Source organism: Pollachius pollachius (assembly GCF_949987615.1).
Source record: "Pollachius pollachius genome assembly, chromosome: 10".
NCBI lineage: Eukaryota > Metazoa > Chordata > Actinopteri > Gadiformes > Gadidae > Pollachius > Pollachius pollachius.
Window position 1 is genome coordinate 23,065,794 of NC_136943.1, and position 20,363 is coordinate 23,086,156.

Genomic DNA, 20,363 nt, shown 5'->3' on the forward strand with positions numbered 1-20,363 from the left:
TCAAAGGTGGAGCAGGGTACCTAGTGCACCTAACGCCATTTCTAGCTACTGGGGGACCATAGGCAGGCTAGGGAAACTCATATTAATGTAAGAAAACCTCATAAAGTGATTTTCATGCCATGGGACCTTTAAAGGCACTCTCACCGAAGAATGTTCGTGATCGGGGAATGTCATACATGATTTACCCATATGAACAAAAGAGAACATATGTAAGCCGGCAATTCGCCCAATGTTGCGGTATAAAGAAAATTATATAATGTTCCAACCTACAATTTTGCAAAGAAGGACAACCAACACATTCATACAAGCTACAGTGATGAGTACGAAAAACAGAATTAGTTACAAATCTTAGTGCTGCATGGTATACTGAATCCAGCATTTTCAAAGATGATTGGCATGCATGTATAAATATCACCATAATCCAGTTAAGACAGAAATGTTGCTTGGATAAGTATTTTTCTTACACTAAAAGGGGAACAGCATTTGTTCTATGTTTTTTGTTTCACACTGTAAGACACAAAATATTTTTAGACTGGAACTCGTTCAATAATTCTTATCTAGTGTAACAATCTGACAAACAGTTAGTGTTCCTTACTTCATTTTGACGAGCACATAATTTTAGTTTTTTCAGAGTATAGTATAAGTCTCAATTTGTGGAGATTCTCCGGAAAAGTGTTGAAAGCAGATTGCAGTTCTTCTGTGGCACTTGCTAAGGATGAGGTAGAGAAATACAAAATGGTGTCATCCACATAAAAATGACACTTTGCTTTTGTCACATTTTGACACAAGTCATTTATATATTTAGTAAATAAAATGGGCCCCTGGTGGACACCATTTTGTGTAAGTAAGGAGTTTGAGGATACATCATCAGGCTGAACACTTTCTGTTCGGCCCCTCCAGTAGTTGCCAAATCAGTTGACAGCTTTTAAAGACATTGCAATATCCACCAATCTCTCAGTAAGTTTACATGCACAACTTGATCAGATTAAAGCCATAGTTCGACTATGCTCCTCAATCGGACAACTGCAATTGTCAGAGTAATACATGGCGGTGAGAAAATCAATTAATTGGCCGAAGCATTTCATAACCCAGTATGATAGGTGGCGCTGTACCCATTTTAACTAGTGGTAATAGAGCCACCGGTTGACCTCTTTACATCACTAACAACAACAAACTCAGGCGGCATTCGAGAAAGATGTTTTCAGTAGACAGCTGTCAGTTCACTTCGGGTCCATGTCATTTCTCCGATGCTCCATTGTTCTGACATCTCTGTCGTATGCGGCTCCACCGGGAGTCCGCATACAGCAAAAGTCCCTTTCTCCTCCATGTTGTGTTTCAATCTGGACTTTAGAGAGTCAATGCCAAAGTTCCTTTCCCCCAATTACTTCTTCACCATGGCCAAGATAATCCCCACTACAAGTCTTTACTTGTTGCTGAAGTACCAGAAGGTCGGAGAACCCGACGCAGTCTTTAAGATACATAATATCAGAGAATATCCCCGTCAGTTGGGCCGCGGCACCATGAATGAATAAAGATCATAAAAAAAACAGATGTGCCTGAAGTTACTACTTTATAACCTTGTTGATGACCAACATTTAGAAAGACATGTACTTTTAATTCAGCCTTGGGTGAAACCGAAGTGTTATGTTGCGTTCACACCAAAAGACACATTTGTCGCCCGTTCGCGTTGTCTCAAGTTTTTTGCGGGACAAATCAAATCGGGACACATCTGTCGCTGTGCAAGTTTTGTCAGGCGAATTTGTCGCGCCACATCTTTTGCCGGCCAAGGGTGCTTCATGCCAATTCATTCTCAACCAAGACCACTCCATGTCTTTACCTGTTGTGGAAGAGGGAGAGATGTCGGAGAACCCTACGCAGTCTATTCATAATATTGTAATGACCACGGAAGAGGCAGTAAATGAAGAATTTATTAGACAGCGATTTATTAGATACCTAATAAACCGTTGGAACACACAAGACCGGTAACTATAGCAATGCCGGTAAACTAACCCCGCGAAGCCCAATTCCTACGAGAGCTCCCCGTGCTACGGCCATCCGGAGGCGCACAGAGCTTTTGGCCGTGATATTGTATAAAATTCCGGAGTCGCAAACGGCAACAATCACTTTCTCCTCCATGCTGCGGTTCACCCCGGACTGATTGTCGCGGGTTTTCTCTAGCGAAAAATTCGCCCGATTCACGTCTCTACGTTGACTTTGTAATTGTATGGAATCGTGTCACCCCTTCGTGTTTCGTGTGAATGCACAGTTACACCTTTCCTGCTGTCGGCTCCCAGACCGTAGTCGAGAAGCACATGAGAGACATTCCCTCCAGGGCCGATGTTCTCTCGGGGGTAACAGCCTTCACTCTGACCGGCAGTGGGTCTGCTTATAGGTCGGAATGAAGCGGCCACCGATTGACAGGCTGGGTACTTTATTTGTAGTTCCACTCACTTAACAGTACACGTTTGCACAGACACAACTGGACTCGTTCATTCACTAAACTGACACGTGCAACCACTCGCTCTCCTCGCTCATCCACTCACTCGCTGAAGTAACTCACACACACACTGGCATTCTCGGGCACACACATACACTACTTTCGTAACGGAAACGTAGTGTTTACTGAATACATGTTGATGGTGATACACTTCTAGGGGGTAACTACATTGGCAAAACACCGGCTTCCTCCATCTTCTTCGCCACCTTTTTAAATAAATGGCCGTCTCTCGTTTTCCGACGGCTACGACAACACGACTATCGTCTCCTTATGCTTCCGGCTCATGGCCCCGGGAAAAGATCTTGAGCGTGCGCAGAACGCAAAATACGATTACAATCGAATTGACCGTATACATGCACGCCTAATGCGACTATCAATCGAATAATCTAGGGGTCTTAATCCGACTATGAGTAACCTGATTGGATTCAAATTTTACTCAGACTAAGGCGTATACATGCATCTTAATAATCCAATCATAGTCGGAATAAGACAATAATTTGATTTTCTTGAGTGTCATGTAAACACACTTTCTGAGAAAGGACAGAGTGGTCAACCTCGGTGGTCTTTAAATCTATTTTTGTAAATCCATCAGTCTTACCTGAATGTGTTGCAGGATTTTTTTAACACACCATTGGCCGGTCTCTCTATACTTCTCGACCAGATCCTGGTCCCGTTCCTCTGTCAGCTGTTGTACCAGGCTCAGCAGCATCATGGGCACAGCCATGCTGTTTATAGGCTCGTCTCCAGGAAGCTTGGTCCTACCAAGTTCTGACGGGTCCACTCTGACCCAGTGAATGACATGATCCATCATCTGTTCTGCTTCTGCCTACAAAAACAATAAGGAAAATGACTGAATGGAATTTTATTGCAATCCATATATGGACAGTCTTCTGATATAACGTGCATTCAATCAGACCAGATAAAATTGTCATTAAGTTTCTGCCTTTCCCTGGAATGTTAAAGAATATTTACGAAATGAAGATCTGAAACAAAGTGAAGTAACGGCATATTTGCATATATATATACATATATATACAAATATGCCGTTGGAATAAAATTGATACAAATCCACCGGTGGCATCACTGTTATTTGAAAGCTGGTGGGCAGCATGTCTTTCAAGCCTACTCTTGATTTGTAAAAGTAAATAAAAAAATCTGGGCCTATTTTTGCCCTCAATGACTGAAGTTATTGGTTGTAATTTAGCTATGTTTATTTTCAGTTACAATTGTTTTAAGAAACGACTCAAGACCAAAAGTGATACCATTTAAAATGCATCATGCTCTGAATCATTCACCCTTTCCACAATACCAAACAGAACGGTCAGAGTAACAAACTAGTAAAAGAACGAGAAAATTACTGCAAACAACCTGATCTATAGGCATGGTACCTAGCAAGGAACGTCGCATAGCAGCACCAACGTGAACTTGACACTTGTCGTGGCGTTTGGTTGACCTATCAAGATTTTTCACATCAGTGAAACCATGAACAGCCCACGTTGGAGGTTTGCCATTATTCATTAGCAAACAGGGCCAGCAATACAGTCGATTGCTAGTAATGCTACCAGTAAGCCATGAGTACCTAGCAAACCTTGTAGCACCCACAACACTGACGTTGCCATTACTTTTGGTGATCTCGATTTTGCGATGTGGTCTACCTTTTTCTTTGGTCGCTAACTTAGCACTGTAACTCAATGAATGGAATGCTTTGTGTAATTAAACATGAACAATGTCCTCTTCCTCTTCTCTTGTTTCCAATGTTTCAATTGTACACTTTATTCGTAAATGTTAGAATCCCGTTATCCTACAGAGGATTTCACCTGCTTTGCGTCTCTTAGACTGAGCGGCAATGCAGGCAGAGCGGGTTTGTTATCAACAGCGTTGATAACAAATTTGGGCAAATTTCCCGCCCAATGATAATTTATCCAGCCTAACGTGGTTAAAAGTAGCCCAATTGGGTGGGAAATCTGCCCAATCTGGCAACACTGCTCACCAGCCAGGGATCCTGCTTATTGGTTTATAGCGCAGTGCGAATAGATTTTTGCGCGAATCAGACGGCTTAAGGTCACGCCCACTCAGAGGAGGACTTTCCTCCTCTCCCATTGAAACCCATGTCACTTCCTCCCTGAAGTAATTGTCAATAGGCGATAGGGGGTGCTAATGTCCCTTTACCCAGGGAAACGAACATTATATATTCAAAGGCATTAAAGTAGTCCTATTTAAGGGCATTAATTCATTACAGTAGTCTGGGCAATCTACATTTTTTATTCTCAACAATGATAAGGAGGATCTTCCTCCCTCTCCTCAATGGAGAAGCCTCCACTGATAAATATATATCAGTGGCCTTGTCACACCAAATTTGTACCGGGTACGTAATCCATACGTAATCCATTCCAAACCTGCCTGGCAACAGATGATCGCGGACGATCGCGTCGATTGACGTAGGAAGGTTCAAGAACATTCGCGGTTAAACACTCGGTTTACTACACATTAAACACAGAGGTTACTAGCTAAATTCGATTAAACAATTAAATTCAATACAAATATAAAGTTAGGAACGCTAATAAATGTATTTTGTAAAGTTAGGGCTATCTGTCTTGTCGCGCTCATTGAACGACTTCGCGAATGTTCTTGAACTCAATGAACGACTTCGCAAATGTTCTTGAACCTTCCTACGTCAATCGACGCGATCGTCCGCGATCATCTGTTGCCAGGCAGGTTTGGAATGGATTACGTATGGATTACGTACCCGGTACAAATTTGGCACTAGAGAAGGATTTATTGATTCGTTTCCGCGAACCAGTTCGCGTCATTCAGTTCGCCAAGAGGAGTCGTTCGCGAATCGTTCGTTCGTTCGTTCAGTCGAGTTTCCGGTAGCGGTGAATCGAATCATACACGGTTCTCTGAGTCAGTCAGACTCAGCCCCTTGTTCGTTAGTTAGTTCGTTCATTCAGTCGAGTTTCCGGTTCAGTCGAGTTTCCGGTAGAATCATGGAATGAACGGCTCAGACTCAACGCCTCCTCCGTTCTCATTCTCATACGTCAACATTACAACTTTAACCAAACGCAGCGGGATGGGGGGTGTAGTTGATTATTGGATGTTTGACATATCAGCAAAATAATAGACTTGATTTAGTAATGATGGTGGGTGTCCGGGTGTTTTAGGCTCCCATAAACAGAACCCTGTGCAGCCAAAGACTAAATCTAGCTGCCAAAATTAACACTGCCTTCAAAACGAGAGCTGGTTAATTGTGAAAAATGCATTAAACTGTCATCAGACAACGCAGTTATACGCTATTGTAATGACCTCGCCGGTGACAAACCAGGTCACTGAAAACCCGTAACCAACGGCAAAAAGCCACACTAACAACAACCGGTTACCCGGGCAACCCCCCAACCCGGTCCCTTCAACGTGCAAGCCCCCACCCTCCTGTTCTCCCAAGGCCCTCCCCCAGCTGACCTGATGATTCGCCCCCCACACTGATTGACAAGAAGAACATCCAATGCATGCACAGAGAACAACTGGCATAACGGACAACGAAATACAATGCAACACATAACACACAAACTCTTTAAATGTCCCAGGGTCGCTACACTATAGACTCTAGAGTTTCTGGTATAAAGGCTGGGACGAATTTCAAATGATAAATATGTACACTTTATGTTGAAAGTATACTGTCGCGATGTCCATTGAAACGAATTGCGCGGTGAGTAGTCTTCACAACGAGAGCTGGTAGGTTGTGAAAAATGTGGTATAAAGGCTGGGACGAATTTCGAATTATAAATATGTACAATGCATCCTTTAAATACGTCCATGCAACAGATGGCCAATGTGAATAATAGATAGCTCGCTCACTAAGCCCATTTGTTTTTTCCCCATTAAACCTGTTGATTTCTGTCTCTCATTGACTAAAATTCAACGAGAGCGTCCTAGACTCAGTCCTAGAACAGCATACGATTGGCTGGCTCTCGTGAGTCGTGACGTCTCTCAGTCGGTCCCTCCTCACCACTCACACAGTGAGTGAACGAACTGTCAGCGATTCAGCGACTAGTGGGTCTGGGAGGAGTCGACTCTGAGAACGAACGAGGCGAACGAGGCGAACGAGGCGAACGAGAGAGAGGAACCAGTTCAGTTCGTTCGTCTTAACGATTCGTTCATTCGAACTGATTCGTTCGCGAACGAGTCAACACTATTTGGCACCCGGTACAAATTTGGTGTGACACCCTTTCTTGTCTCTCTCTCTCTCTCTCTCTCTCTCTCTCTCTCTCTCTCTCTCTCTCTCTCTTCTCGACCTCGACCTCGACCTCGAAGGGCATTATCCCGCTTATACCACGGTCACTTGCCAAAGAAAATAAATTAAGACCATTCATTTATATTTTCATGCGTTTTACAATCCAAATATAAAGTCTTTCACAAGCCATAACTTTTTTCCCTGGTAACGCCTGAGGGTTTGACAAATTCCTGGAGCAACCATTACTCTCCCGTAAGGTTCTTATGCAACTGATCGTTGTTCACTACTCCAGTAATTAGGACGGACCTTAGCTACGACTTGGCAATGGGAGGTATTCTAGTCCGCTCAGCTATGAGCCAGAGAGCTAACGTTATGCATTGTACATATTTATAATTTGAAATTCGTCCCAGCCTTTATACCACAGATAATATAGGGTCTATAGCATATAACCACATTTTCTGATAACAGTTTAATGCATTTTTCACAATTTACCAGCTCTCGTTTTGAAGGCTGAACAAACAATTTGACTGGAACTGCTTAGCAGGTGTCCGCATATCAGGAGTTAATGCACACCCTGCAGTCAATCAGAATCGAGCATTCCCCCTGACCGTGTTATAAATATATATATATATCAGTGGAGGCCTCTACAGTGAGGAGAGGGAGGAAGATCCTCCTTAACATTGTTGAGAATAAAAAATGTAGATTGTCCAGAACACTTTAATGAATTAATCCCCTTAAATAGGACTACTTTAATGCCGTTGTATGTTATGTTCGTTTCCCTGGGTAAAGGTCATTGGCGTCAGTTTGGTTTGAAATGTGGTGGGGACAGAGACGTAATCTGGAGTGCTTTTTCAGAAGTGCTGGGTACATTGAGGATGCACCTTATTTTTCTTTAGCGCAGGTCATGAAAGGTTCTGAAAGACGGGATACCCATGTAGCTTACTAATATAAAATTTATACAAAAAAATGATGTCTTACACGTTTTATGAAGTAAGCGTTTTCAAAAAGCATTGGACAAGATGACCCACTATGTTCTGCTCCATGATGCACTCAATGTTGACGTGACATGGCATGAGCTATACCAACATAAACAAAGAGGAGCTTATTACCTACGTGTTTAAGTTCAGAAGGGGCAAACGTGTAGCTACACATAGCACTACAAAAAGATTGAAAAAGCTAAAAATAATTATAGCTGAACGCTATATATCACATCATGAGCTGGCTGTTCTCAATTCACAACACACATCCATCCAATCTACAGGGCATTCTGACCGAAACCCATGCACTCCCCCCCCCAACCACAAAGACACAATTATTCCAGAATTCAAGCAAAGCGAATGACCAAAAGTCACTTTGAGTCAACAAGAGACTGACTCCACCGACTCCACTATCGTAATATCCACTAGTCTATACCCAACATCGTAAGAACGCAAACACTGGATAATTTAAGTTAAGCTACTTGGAGGCTATGGCTAGTAGTACTATTTCAAGTTAAAACAGCTGACCACATGAGGGCAAAAAATGATCTTGCCAAAGTACCAGCAAATCTTAAGCAATAAATATCGCATCTTACCTTTATTAATGTTCCAGTGGTCTGCAGATGTATCCCGCGGGGTTGCCTGCATGTCTGCTACCTAACCACATCCATTTAGTTCAACAGGTTTTCGCTCTGATACTGTCCATCTGTGGTACTAACGGTCTGGTGTTTTTTTCAGTATTCAGGTTCATGTATTCAGGCTAAAATTAATTGACGGTCTGATGCCTCATCATTGCATACCAGCCATAGATTATTGGTATTAATATCTCATTCATTGTCCAAGCCAGGCTGGCGCCTCATACAAAAATAATCCACAACTACGGTGCTGCAGAGGGGGCATCTAGTCACGACTGAAAAAAGACGAGATAGCGATACAACCAGAGCCCGACATTCTCTCATCCTACCTAGTTAATTATACAGCATAATGTCAAAAAGGAGTGGACAGGACATCAGAGCTTTTTTTAAATCTAAGCAGTTGAAGCTGACATGCACAGTAAGTGTGCTAGTGTCTTATGAGCTCAGCTAAATTAATATTATTCTAGAAATATGTCATTCTTGAGTTTTTTTAGTTAGCTAGCCTCTACCAGCGCGACACACTTTTGGCTAGCATGCCTAGTGCTACCGGAGTGTTTTGCCCTATGTGCTTTAACGTTTAGCTTTCCTATTTAAATTAATTTTGAATTTATAACAGTACGGATGATTTATTTTATTTTCACTTCGATGGCGTTTCGTTAGCAGTTTGCAGACTCCCCACTAGATGGTCGTAAATCATCCATATTATTTGTACCAAGTAACAACCATGGTACCAGTCAACCGCACACTTCAAACCAATATTTTGTCAAAAACCAATTACAATATTGATAACATATATACCACAACCAACATAATTTTTAATTTTAATTTTAATTTTATTTTAATTTTTTTGGGGGGGGACAAAATTAATCTTGCCGAAAACTGGTGGGGACGCGTCCCCGGCGTCCCCGGCGTAATCGACGCCTATGGTAAAGGTACATTAGCCCCCCCCCTATCACCTATTGACAATTACTTCAGGGAGGACGTACCTCCCTCAGCCTCAATTGATTCCCATTCATTTCCCCGAAATTTTTGCCTCAAACAATGTTAGGCTTACAGCCAACGTAAATAGTTGTGAAATAATGTTCTTGTTGTTCTTTTAATTGTTTGTTACTCTGACCATTCTGTTTGATATTGTGAAAAGGATGTTAGTGATTCCGAGCATGATGCATTTTAAATGGCATCACTTTTGGTATTATTTCTTTAATTTTCTTAAAACAATTGTAGCTGAAAATAAACATAGCAAATTACAACCAATAGCTTCAGTCATTGAGGGCAAAAATAGGCCCAATGTTAAGCCCAGAATTTTTTATTTAGTTTTACAAATCAAGAGTAGGCCTGATTTGACTAATTGGCTTTGCATCATTTCCTTCTGCCCTTGTAGTCCAAGACATGCTGCCCACCAGCTTTCAAGTACAATGCGGCCACTGGTGGATTTGTATCAATTCAAATAATTATCCCTTCCTGCTATTTTGTAGTTCACCAAATCACCCTTAAACAACTTGAGTGTCACATACTTATGCCACAATAGGCCTGACTTTAAGTACCACCAGCCTCCACTGATATATATATATATATAGCCTGTATATATATATATACACATACATATATACATATAGACATAAACATATAGACCCACACACATATACACACACTACACAGATATATATGTACTAAATATATAAATGTATCAATATGTATTAAATATATAAAAGCGTCTGCTATATGCCCCAAATGTAAATGTTAATGCATATATATATCACATATTCATATATAAGGGGCTGTAAGAATTAGCGCGATAATAACGCGTTAACTCAACCTTATTTTAATTCCATTGATAAAAACGAACGCATTAACACATGTTCTCTTTGTTTTGATTTTCACTGTGATTTTGAAAAGTTTTGCCCACAGAATGTCAACATTCATATCAGAATTAATTTTTGTTATTTTAGTTCTACTTACTTTACATTCAATTACACTTGAAGTAAGTGACTGCCTGAGTACAATTCCAAAATCTGTGGTAGAACTTATTTGAATTTAACTACACTACAATTTAACTATACTGTTTATTTACAATCGTACTAAGTAACTGCCTGTTTACAATTCCCAAATCTGTGGTGTTCCCTAAATTTCATATTCAATCCACACTGAGTAAGTCAATAAAATTCCCTCAAGATCACTTGGTCTAGTTTTTGCTTATTAATTACATTTGGTATGAAGGATAATCTGTCGTTCCAATTGATCATCTCATTTAACTTCAATTAGAATAAACCAGATTAGAAATTGTAATCGTTTGACAGCCCTAATGCACACACACACACACACACACACACACACACATTAGTCAATTGAGTAGGTCCAGACTCTCTATGCAAATGAAATGAAGCATGAGAGTCTGGTAGATCTAGGCTAGGTTCCGCTGGCTAGGAAATGGAAATATTTCCTGTCGGGATTGATGAATCTGGCAGCAATTTTTTCAGATCATTCACTAATTAATAATCATACCCCAATGCAATGACCACTGTATGTCATATTTATGTTGATGAGTGCAATGATCATGGCAAGCTGAATATTTAGAGGAATAAGTTATAGAGAAACTGATAGTAGAAACTAATAGTTCTTGAATTTCTAAAGATGAAATGTGGAATCTATTTAAATTATCCACCACATTATTGAGTGTGTGAGTAGATGGCAGAGTCTATTATGCCATTTCAGTGTGTGTGTGTGTGTGTGTGTGTGTGTATGGGCATATGGGCATATGTGGCCAACAGGCCACATATGCCCTTGCCAATTAAAGAGGCTTCTTTCTCATCTTAGGGCAGTATCCGGAGCCTAGGGAGGCGTCAATTCTAGAGATACGAGCGATCAAGATGTTCGAGAGACCCAGAAGCTCAAGGCCACAAAAACAAGTGTAATTTCCACACATAGCCACAAGAGGTCAGCACCAAGCCACAAACCAAGTTGCAATCCCAACACATGGCCGCAAGAGATCAGCATAGAGTACAAATACGGGTATCCAGGAGGCAGGAGTTCAGCGCCATGCTTAGCCAATCAGAGCACATAACTGAGTTCACGCCTGTCCAGTATTAAAGTCACAACACATAGCCCAGGGGGCCAGAACGCTCCAGGTGAAGCATCCTTCAGATGCCCTACTAAGTGTATCTCCACGCGTGCCTATACAATTCCCCTCCTTTTGCTTCATAGACACTAGACTAAACCTTTACCAAATAAAGTGAGTTAAAAGCGATCCTGATTCGAGTACCTTTTCCAAAGAACACGACAGTGTGTTCATTCACCAAGCATGGCTTAAGACTAACATTTTCTCCTGCTTGCACTGGTGGCAGTAACCGTTTCATTTGGTGGCACCCTAACCAATTCAGTCGAATTTGGCAATAATAATAGAAAATTGTTGATTGTTATATACTAAAAGTAAAATCATAGTTTTTAGTGTAAACATTGGATATGGCCTACATATAAAAACTAAACGTTGGTATCCTCTCCTCTGTTGACAGGCAAGTTGGGGCTTGCTGGGATCCCCATCCAAGGGCGGGTCGGTGAGAGATGACCAAGGAACAGCGTTACCGCGTCTCAAGAGTCTTCTCCATGTCCACATCATATACTCCCTAAAGTCGACTTTAAATACAGACAGACCGGAAAAGGTTCTAAAATGCTTTTACCTGCATATCTTTGTCTCCAGTGACCCGGCTTAATTCATCCATTGCCATGATGTAGAAACACTCACTAAAGATGGAGCGCTGAATCTTTACGGGTTTACCGTCCTTCGTTAAACAAAAGGCACATTTCCATGTAGTAGAGTCGCTGGGAACACGAGCAAACTGTCTGAGGAATTCTCCACCTATAGAAACAAAACATATGTCAACCCAAATGACTTTAGTGTTCCTTTCATAAATAACTGATTTGTCCCAATACTGTTTCATTAGGAGTCACTAGGAGATATGAGCCATAGTTGAATACTGTAGTTGAGCTTGAATCCAAGCCGAAGAAAAGACCCACAACAGACTCTAGAACTTAGAGAATAGTGAAAGAAACAAAAACATCCAGTGACTGGCATTTCAAATTAAAAACTATTTTTTATTGAGGGAAGTCAGAAGAGAATATCCGACTGGTTCACACTGACTGAAAGGCAAGAGTCACTCAAATAACCAGGACAATGCTGTGCAGAAGAACATCTCTGAACCCACAACATGTAAAACATTGAAGACCAAAGACTTTATTAGGCTACTAAGTCTTTGAAAAAAATGTGCTTTTTCTGGGGTCTGTAGCTTTAAAGGGATACTTCACATATTCAGAACCGGCGTTCTATCATTATAAAATCACTATTGTAATATAAAAAAAAAGGTTTTTTTCCCTCAGTCCAACCCAGTCTTCCCTTGACCCAGCTTTTTCTAATTTTCTCCTGAGATGACGTCTGACGTTTGACGTCATCTAAGTAAAACTTTGCTTGCCTGCTAGAAGGGCTGAGTACTACAAACCACTGGTTCCACAAATTTGTGAGCCCACCAATAAGGAATGAGGTGGGGCGGGAGCTCGCGTACGAGATGTAAACACAATGTCCGCCATGTTTCCTCACCGCTTAGCTAGAGAACAAATTTGCAATGTGAAACAGCCAAAGTGGATTTTGAAAATCTATTGTTAGATTTGGACATTCAGGGCTATTAGTACGAGCCAGAATACAGCCAGGAAGAATCAACACAAATAGAGGAGGAGGTTGCTGCGGCTGAACAAGCCTTGCCTGTTGCCGAGGACGAGGAGCCGGAGCACGCTGGTTTGCTCTGTTCGCCTATAGACACTAACACAGAGTCCCTGTGCTGTAGCGAATTGCAGCGATGCCAGTTTCTACCAGGCACGGCGTTATGGGTAGGCCTGACGGACCTAGGACCACCCACCGTTCAACAGGCCTACCCAAAACTTTTCTTTAAAAAAATAAAATAATCTTCTGAAATGCTTTATTTTTGCAATGCAGCAAACTTTGTTGATATTGATGCTTGATCCGATTTGCGTTAAAGGGCTGTTATCTTCGTGGATGACCTTGAATTGGCGGTAGGCTATTGTATTTGTTATTATCTCGTAGTAGCCTAGGCTACATTGAATGCATCTTCTTTGTATAATAAGCCAAACTCAGTCTGTTGCTAATGATATCGAAATATTGTTGAAAACTTAAAACAATTCAACAGAATTCTGAAATAGTCGGCCTCATGTTATACGAGCATAACTAAACTATGTGGAAAATATTAGATTCCTGACCACTTTTACAGTCTATAGGCCTTAGGCCTACAGAGTGACGCACTAAAGCACAGCCAGGTATTGGGTAGAGGTGTTGCTGCGTTGTCTCTACAACAGAGACAATAACGCAGAGATATCAACATGAGCAATTCTAACTGGAGAGACGGTGTAATCCGCGAGCTGCTGACCATCATGGGAGAGAAGGTGATGCAGTCGCATTTAACAAAGACGTTCAAAGATGGTGCGATCTACGAGAAAGACACAGAGGATTGTTCCTTCGTGCCAAGCCGCGACCGAACCGGCTTGGCAGTACTGTAAAAAGGCCTAAGGAGTGATCGCGGATAGGTCCGTCCTATGCACCGAAACTTTTTACAATGCAACAAAATATTTAAAGAGCATCAAGCTATTCAAATCTCTATTATGCACAGATAATAACAGTATATAAGTCAGTCATTTGTATTAGGTTAAACAAGGATTTGATAACGTTTTTAATTTAAGGACCAAACACTATTGTTCTGGCCCATCCACAACTGGAATCCTGGCGCCGTGCCTGGTTTCTACTAGAATCTGGCGAGGCTGAATCTGGCGAGGCCGGGGACATGTGTGTAACCTCTGAACAGTTGGCTACTGGATACATATTTCCGGACCCATAAAGTGGAAAACTGGAAACGCCAGCAAAAGCCCACCGGGAGAAACGGACGTCTGAGCATAGAGTAAGTGTTTGTCTCTTTTACTAACACATTGGCTACAATTGTTTTGAGTCCCGGGAAGGCCCGCCGCTCCCTATACACAGAGTACGCAGAGTGCGTAGGGCACCAAGTACCGGGGGGGCACCAAAATAATGGTTTGTAAAAAAATAAAAATAATTATTACATTATTGAATTAAAAAATATATATAAATTAGTTATGCAGAGGCCCACCGTTGTTTTTTCTTAATTGCATAACCTATCACTCAATTTCGGCAATTATATGTTTTTACCTAATATATAAAAAGAGGCTCCCCTTCCCCCGTGAATAATAATAAAAAACATTTACCACTTAGTAAATGCCTGCTTATCTATCCATTACCTATAATCTATCTACTATCGCAATTAAATTAACACAAGCTAGCTAGACTATGATACACATTAAACACTCAGTTTACTTGCTAAATTCAATCAAACAATTAAATGCAATACAAATATAAAGTTAGGAACGCTAATAAATGTAATTTGTAAAGTTAGTGCTATCTGTCTTGTCGCGCTCAATGAACGACTTCGCGAATGTTCTTGTACTCAATGAACGACTTCGCGACTGTTCTTGAACCTTCCTACGTCAATCGACGCGATCGTCCGCGATCATCTGTTGCCAGGCAGGTTTGGAATGGATTACGTATGGATTACGTACCCGGTACAAATTTGGCACCCGGTACAAATTTGGTGACACCAGCAGCGGCCCTGGTCCCGGGGAACGTGACAATGTAGTTATCTGAAAGTAGCCGATCTTATTGGCAGAGCATAGGCTATGTCACGTTAGCTTGAAGTCTGTGTAATGCTGTATAGGCTACTCAAGGCATAATTTATCTTGCTTTGCTAATGTTGTTCTTTCTTACAATATCGGCTTCCTGTGTTGTCCAGACCAGGTGTTTTCAAATGGGTTGAATGTGAGCCTCCCCTTAGAGTAGGTAAGGACAGCCGAGTCCCCTCCCCCCCCCCCGCAAAAAAAAATATATATATATTCCCGTCCGCCTGACATAACACGCCTCTTCAGTAAATGCCATCTTTTGTGTGTTCCAGGCAATGATGACTTTCAATAACTAATCAAATGTAAATGTTTTTTAATATTGTATTTGAAGACATTTTATTTCCACAACTTTTTTAGAAGTGCATTCATAAACGATTCTTTGCAACAGCAAATAATTTCCAACTTCATGCAGGCCTAATTGAGGCTACTTTTAAAATCACTGAACATCAGTAGGCCTATCCACAAGTCAACAAAACAAAGCTACAACCGACGACACCCGACGGCTGAAATCGGCGCTGTGTGTCTGGGCCTTAAGCGCACATTTGAAGGAGATGCACATCGTCTCCAAAGAAATCAGCACAATGGACAGCTCTCGGGTCAATGAACGGCAACGGCATGTTATGAGATCGAACAGATTCACATATTTTCATCAAATTTGTTAACGATTTCAGCCACATAAAACCACAGATTTAAACCACAAACAAAATGCGCCATACTCACATCATTTGCACTATGCGCAGCATCAACCCTATGGTCCAACCAATTTATGCATTCAAGACACAACTTTGACCTTCAATTTAATCGTCCATATCAGTGATAACAATAAGGCCTTGCTTTTGAAGGCAGAGGTGTTCGATGCTGGGCTGCACTGCAGAGAGAAATAAACGCAAGTTGTCCTCCACCTGCAGCCTTGATCTGTATTTGTTTTTAATCAGGGTCAGTGCGGAAAAACCACACTCACAGAAGTAGGTTGAGGTGAAGGGGATTAGGACTTTCATAGCCTTTGTGGAGATCTGGGGGAACTCGCTCTCCACAGAACCAGAAATGCATTCAGGATCATATTTCCTACGTTTTTTCTCCTTCCTTAATGCTGACTTCTGGTGACTTGGGACAAGGAAACGATGCATTTTAAAACTAATACAAGCACGCACAATTAGCGATATCAATAGAGCTGCATACAGATGTGTATCTTTTCTTTGCGTGTTGCGTGTCGCGCCTCCCCTGTGGCTCTTTGGCGCCCCCCAGGGGAGGCGCGCCTCACCTATTGAAAACCGCTGGTCCAGACCATCAGAGCTAATTACCCAGCACAAGATGGGCAGTACCGTGGCTACAGGAGACAGTAGATGGTCAAGATGAGCTGTGACTATTTTGACTCACGCACCCTACTCGTTTTATTTTTGTAAATAGTTCATATTTTTTCATGAATAAAACTTCAAATTCATGTTGGTTGATTGATTACTATCCCAAATGTTGTTAGACTTAAGTAGGCCTACTGTATAAGATAAAGACTTATTTCAACTGGGGAGAAAAGGTTGAGTACAAATACGTGATATGCTGAGCTACTGTAATTAGCAAATAGTTATTATGCTGTACAGTAATATACAAATGATGCGTTTGAAGAAACGAGAGCAGAAGTCTAAACTAGTCAACGTATCACGGGGATATGTTTACACAAAGATTGCTCGCGCTATCACTCACGCTAGTATAACGGGTCCTTCCCCCTCCAAACAGAAACAGACGGGCGGTGCCGCAAGCGCAAAGCACTGTGGTAGTGGTTGGTTTTTTTACTTTTGAGCGAGAGACACTTTCTGCCTTTTCTCAGGCTAGGATGAACCGATTTCATTTATAATACATAGAATTATTTACTTCATATAACCTTCATATCTCCACCGGTGAAGTATCAATTTAAATGCAAAGGAGCTGCTGCTCATTGAAAACAAATGAGTTATTAGAGTGAACCGCAGCATGGAGGAGAAGTGATTGTTGCCGTTTGTCGACTCCCGGAGCTCTATGTCTATAAAGTTATAATAATAATATATAGGTATCTATATAATATAATATCTAATTTCACCGACATAAACTATGTGCTTCTCCGGATGATATTATGAATCATAAAGACTGTGTCTGACATCTCTGGTACTTCCACAACAAGTAAAGACTCATAGTGGGGGTTATCTCGGCCATGGTTGAGAAGAATTGGGGGGAAATAACTTTTTTTTTTTTTCTGAGTTTTGACTCTGAAATCCAGATTGAACCACGACATGGAGGAAAAAGGGATTGTACTCCCAGAGCTCCGGCGGGGAGTCAGGCGGTCACATGGCAAACTGACAAGGAATATCTATTTTTGTATGGAATCTCCCTGCTTCTGAAATGTGCAAACTTCTCAGCCCATCGCTCGCCCACTGGTCCACAAAATCGTATTTATGCTCTGATGGGAGGGGGATGGTGATGTGGGTGGTAATATTGGCGGAGTACTTTCAGAAATGCATATCTCACTCAAAAATCACGTACAGACTTATTTCAAAGTTTTTTATGCGTGTGGCAGCAGCAGAGACCCGAAACAACACCACAAATCCCAGGAAAAGTGTTGTTTTCATAGTATGTCCCCTTCAATCAAATTTGACGATATCAGCAATAAAAACAATCTTGAATATAAAAAATGAGCGAACATGCAAATGTGATGAACTCGGTCGTTTGGAACTGGTTTGGTTTCCAGATCTCCGACCAACAAACAATACTTTGTAAGTTGTGTTGCGGTGTTGTTTCAGCCAGAGGTGGAAAAACAGCATGTACGTCAATATGAGGAATGCACCCGAATGCGTGCAACAGTTTGCACCGGAGCACGACTCAAGACGAGACTCAGCGATCAATGAAGTCATATTTTGCTGCCCCCGGTGTTACGAGAAAGTTCCCAAGCTATGTGTTTCCTGATCGTGTGCAAGTTGCAGGCACGACCATATTTACCCAGATGAGCCAGATGAAGCAGAGCTTACATCAGCATTTTCATCAAAGTTCCACAAACCTCCCTTTAGTTTGTATGTGTCGAATCTTGTTATAGTTGGAAATGGATATGTGTTACAGAGGATTACATGAAAGGCACCTAAAACACATAATTATATTAATTATTTGTCTCCATACTTAAAAGAAACGTGAAGAATTTGTCACACTCTCCGATACAAATTTATAATGTGTTACTACACCACTGTGACAACTATTCTTCACCTGGTTTGTGTAAGTAATGCTAATAGGCAACATTAGGAGAGAACATTTTGGCTGGGGCTGGTAGTATTTGGCGGTACCAAATATAATGCATTGAGTTGTCTTGGTTTCCAAAGATTCTAGAATGTTTCATTCATGATTCAATGATAAATGTTCAGCATTGGTAAGGATTACGCATGATATTTGTCATGTTTCTTTATTGAATGATAATTTTCCTGAAATACAGATTTGAAGGTGTTTTGACAGATCTGCAGAACTTTCTATAGTATCAACATGGGGGCTAAGGCGGTTAATTAAAGCTTTGAGAAAAAACATCATTGCACCCAATGGAAATGTAAAAAAATTGTAACCCTCCTGGATACAAGATAAAAAAAAGTGAATGTGTTCAAAACATTAACTAGCCCTAAAGAATGAAATTAAATTGACCCACCAGCTTTTGCAGCTTGAAGAATTTCTTGCTTGTGAAAGCGCTCCATTGTTCGATACAAACGGCAGTACATCCATACCTAAAATATAATAAGTGCATAATCATCATAATACAATGTGATATGTGATGTGCATGTAATATGTATGTGTCTACCTTTGAAGTGACCTACCTGTCTGCCCTGCAACCAGACATACTTCAAATCATCGTAGACCTGTCCCTTTTTATCGATGCAAGTGAAAAACCCTCTACACGAAGAAGAAAGAGATTAAGGGTCAGAATAACTACTCTACACATACTATCTAAACACAACGTTTTTCTAGATAATATGAATTGTGGAGCAATTGTATTTATAGTGCATAAACAATGCCAAAAATATGTATTTTTCTCCATCATTGTAAACAAAATGTAGTGTTGTATATCCTAAAACTTAACAAGACATTTTTTAAACTAATCACAAACTAATAATCAGGTTAACAACCTCAAGGGGCTGAGCAGGCAGTGAGCAGAGCATAGCACTGGGATGGCATAACCCTAAACCTAACGCTGCATTATAGCCGCAGGTTAGAATTCATGATAGACTTATAGATAGAGGCTTAAGATGCAGGAATTTAGTTACACATCACAAATAGAAATGCATTATTGGCAGAGAATCTTGATGGACCAAAGTGCTGCAATGGGGATCTTTAAAAGAAAAACATCTCTGAACCATGGAAGGATTTGAAAAAAACTGCATGCTTCTTGCTTTGACATACCACATCTCAGATAGAGCAGGAACATGGTTTAAATCAATCAAGTGTTGCAATTTGATGGTTTTTGTTTAAGAGTTCTGGGAAGGCTGGGGAAAACGTTAACTCCATGGCTACGGTAATAGTGCATCAACGATGATGCCTTTAATATTTGTCTCATTGTAAGATAGATACAAATCACATAAAATCAAAGGCCCCAACACAGTTAAAGGTTGGTCTGGCAGGTTGTGCAGCTGTTGTATCTCTCACTATAAACCATCCCTCCCTTTTCACATCAATACAGCGTCAACACATCACACTATCGTATCAACAACACATGCATATGGTATAGCTCTCTGGGTTCAACCCTATTTTAGGATGTCTTATATACAATTTTCATATGTGCGTAATTGTTTCTGATAGATAATCACACATTTTTATCTTGCATACATGAAACTATTTAATTTGCATTTGTATGTGTTGTGGCAGACGCCAGGGAGGAGTGAGGGGAGTGGTAGGCCTGGCAACCAGCTGGCTCCACCCCCAGGCCATATATGGAATTCCTCCAGTTAACGAGGCAGGCCTGAATGCCATTCAGCTGGATTGTTGCAGTTGAAAGGGAGAGCAGGCTACCACAAGCCAGAGCTAGGGCTAGCAGGATACAGAGAGGACTGGATCATAAAGGAGGTGGATGACCCTTTTCCCACCCTGGTTGTGTTTACTAGGTGAATAAACCATCCTAAGTTGAACCTGCTTTGTGTGTTGTGTCAGTATTGTCTATTCAACTTGGTGGCGTGGAAACCCCGCACCCACAGGCCCGCTTCACATGGTGGAGAATGCAGGCAACTAGTGTACCAAGTTGAATAGATAAAACCCACATGAAGAACATGGAAGCGTTGCTGAGAAAACTG

At 41.2% G+C, this 20,363-nt stretch overlaps 1 protein-coding gene across 2 annotated transcripts in view; it reads right to left on the reverse strand.

The window, feature by feature from the left end:
* renbp (renin binding protein) overlaps window positions 1-20,363 on the reverse strand; it is a 49,321-nt gene that overhangs the window by 25,617 nt on the left and 3,341 nt on the right. For both annotated transcript variants that reach the window (XM_079744592.1, XM_079744593.1), the window contains exons 3-6: window positions 18,897-18,972; window positions 18,731-18,806; window positions 12,012-12,190; window positions 3,096-3,323 (exon numbers count right to left, since the gene is read on the reverse strand). In XM_079744592.1, coding sequence (XP_079600718.1) covers window positions 3,096-3,323; window positions 12,012-12,190; window positions 18,731-18,806; window positions 18,897-18,972 — 559 coding nt within the window. The remainder of the gene's footprint in view (window positions 1-3,095; window positions 3,324-12,011; window positions 12,191-18,730; window positions 18,807-18,896; window positions 18,973-20,363) is intronic.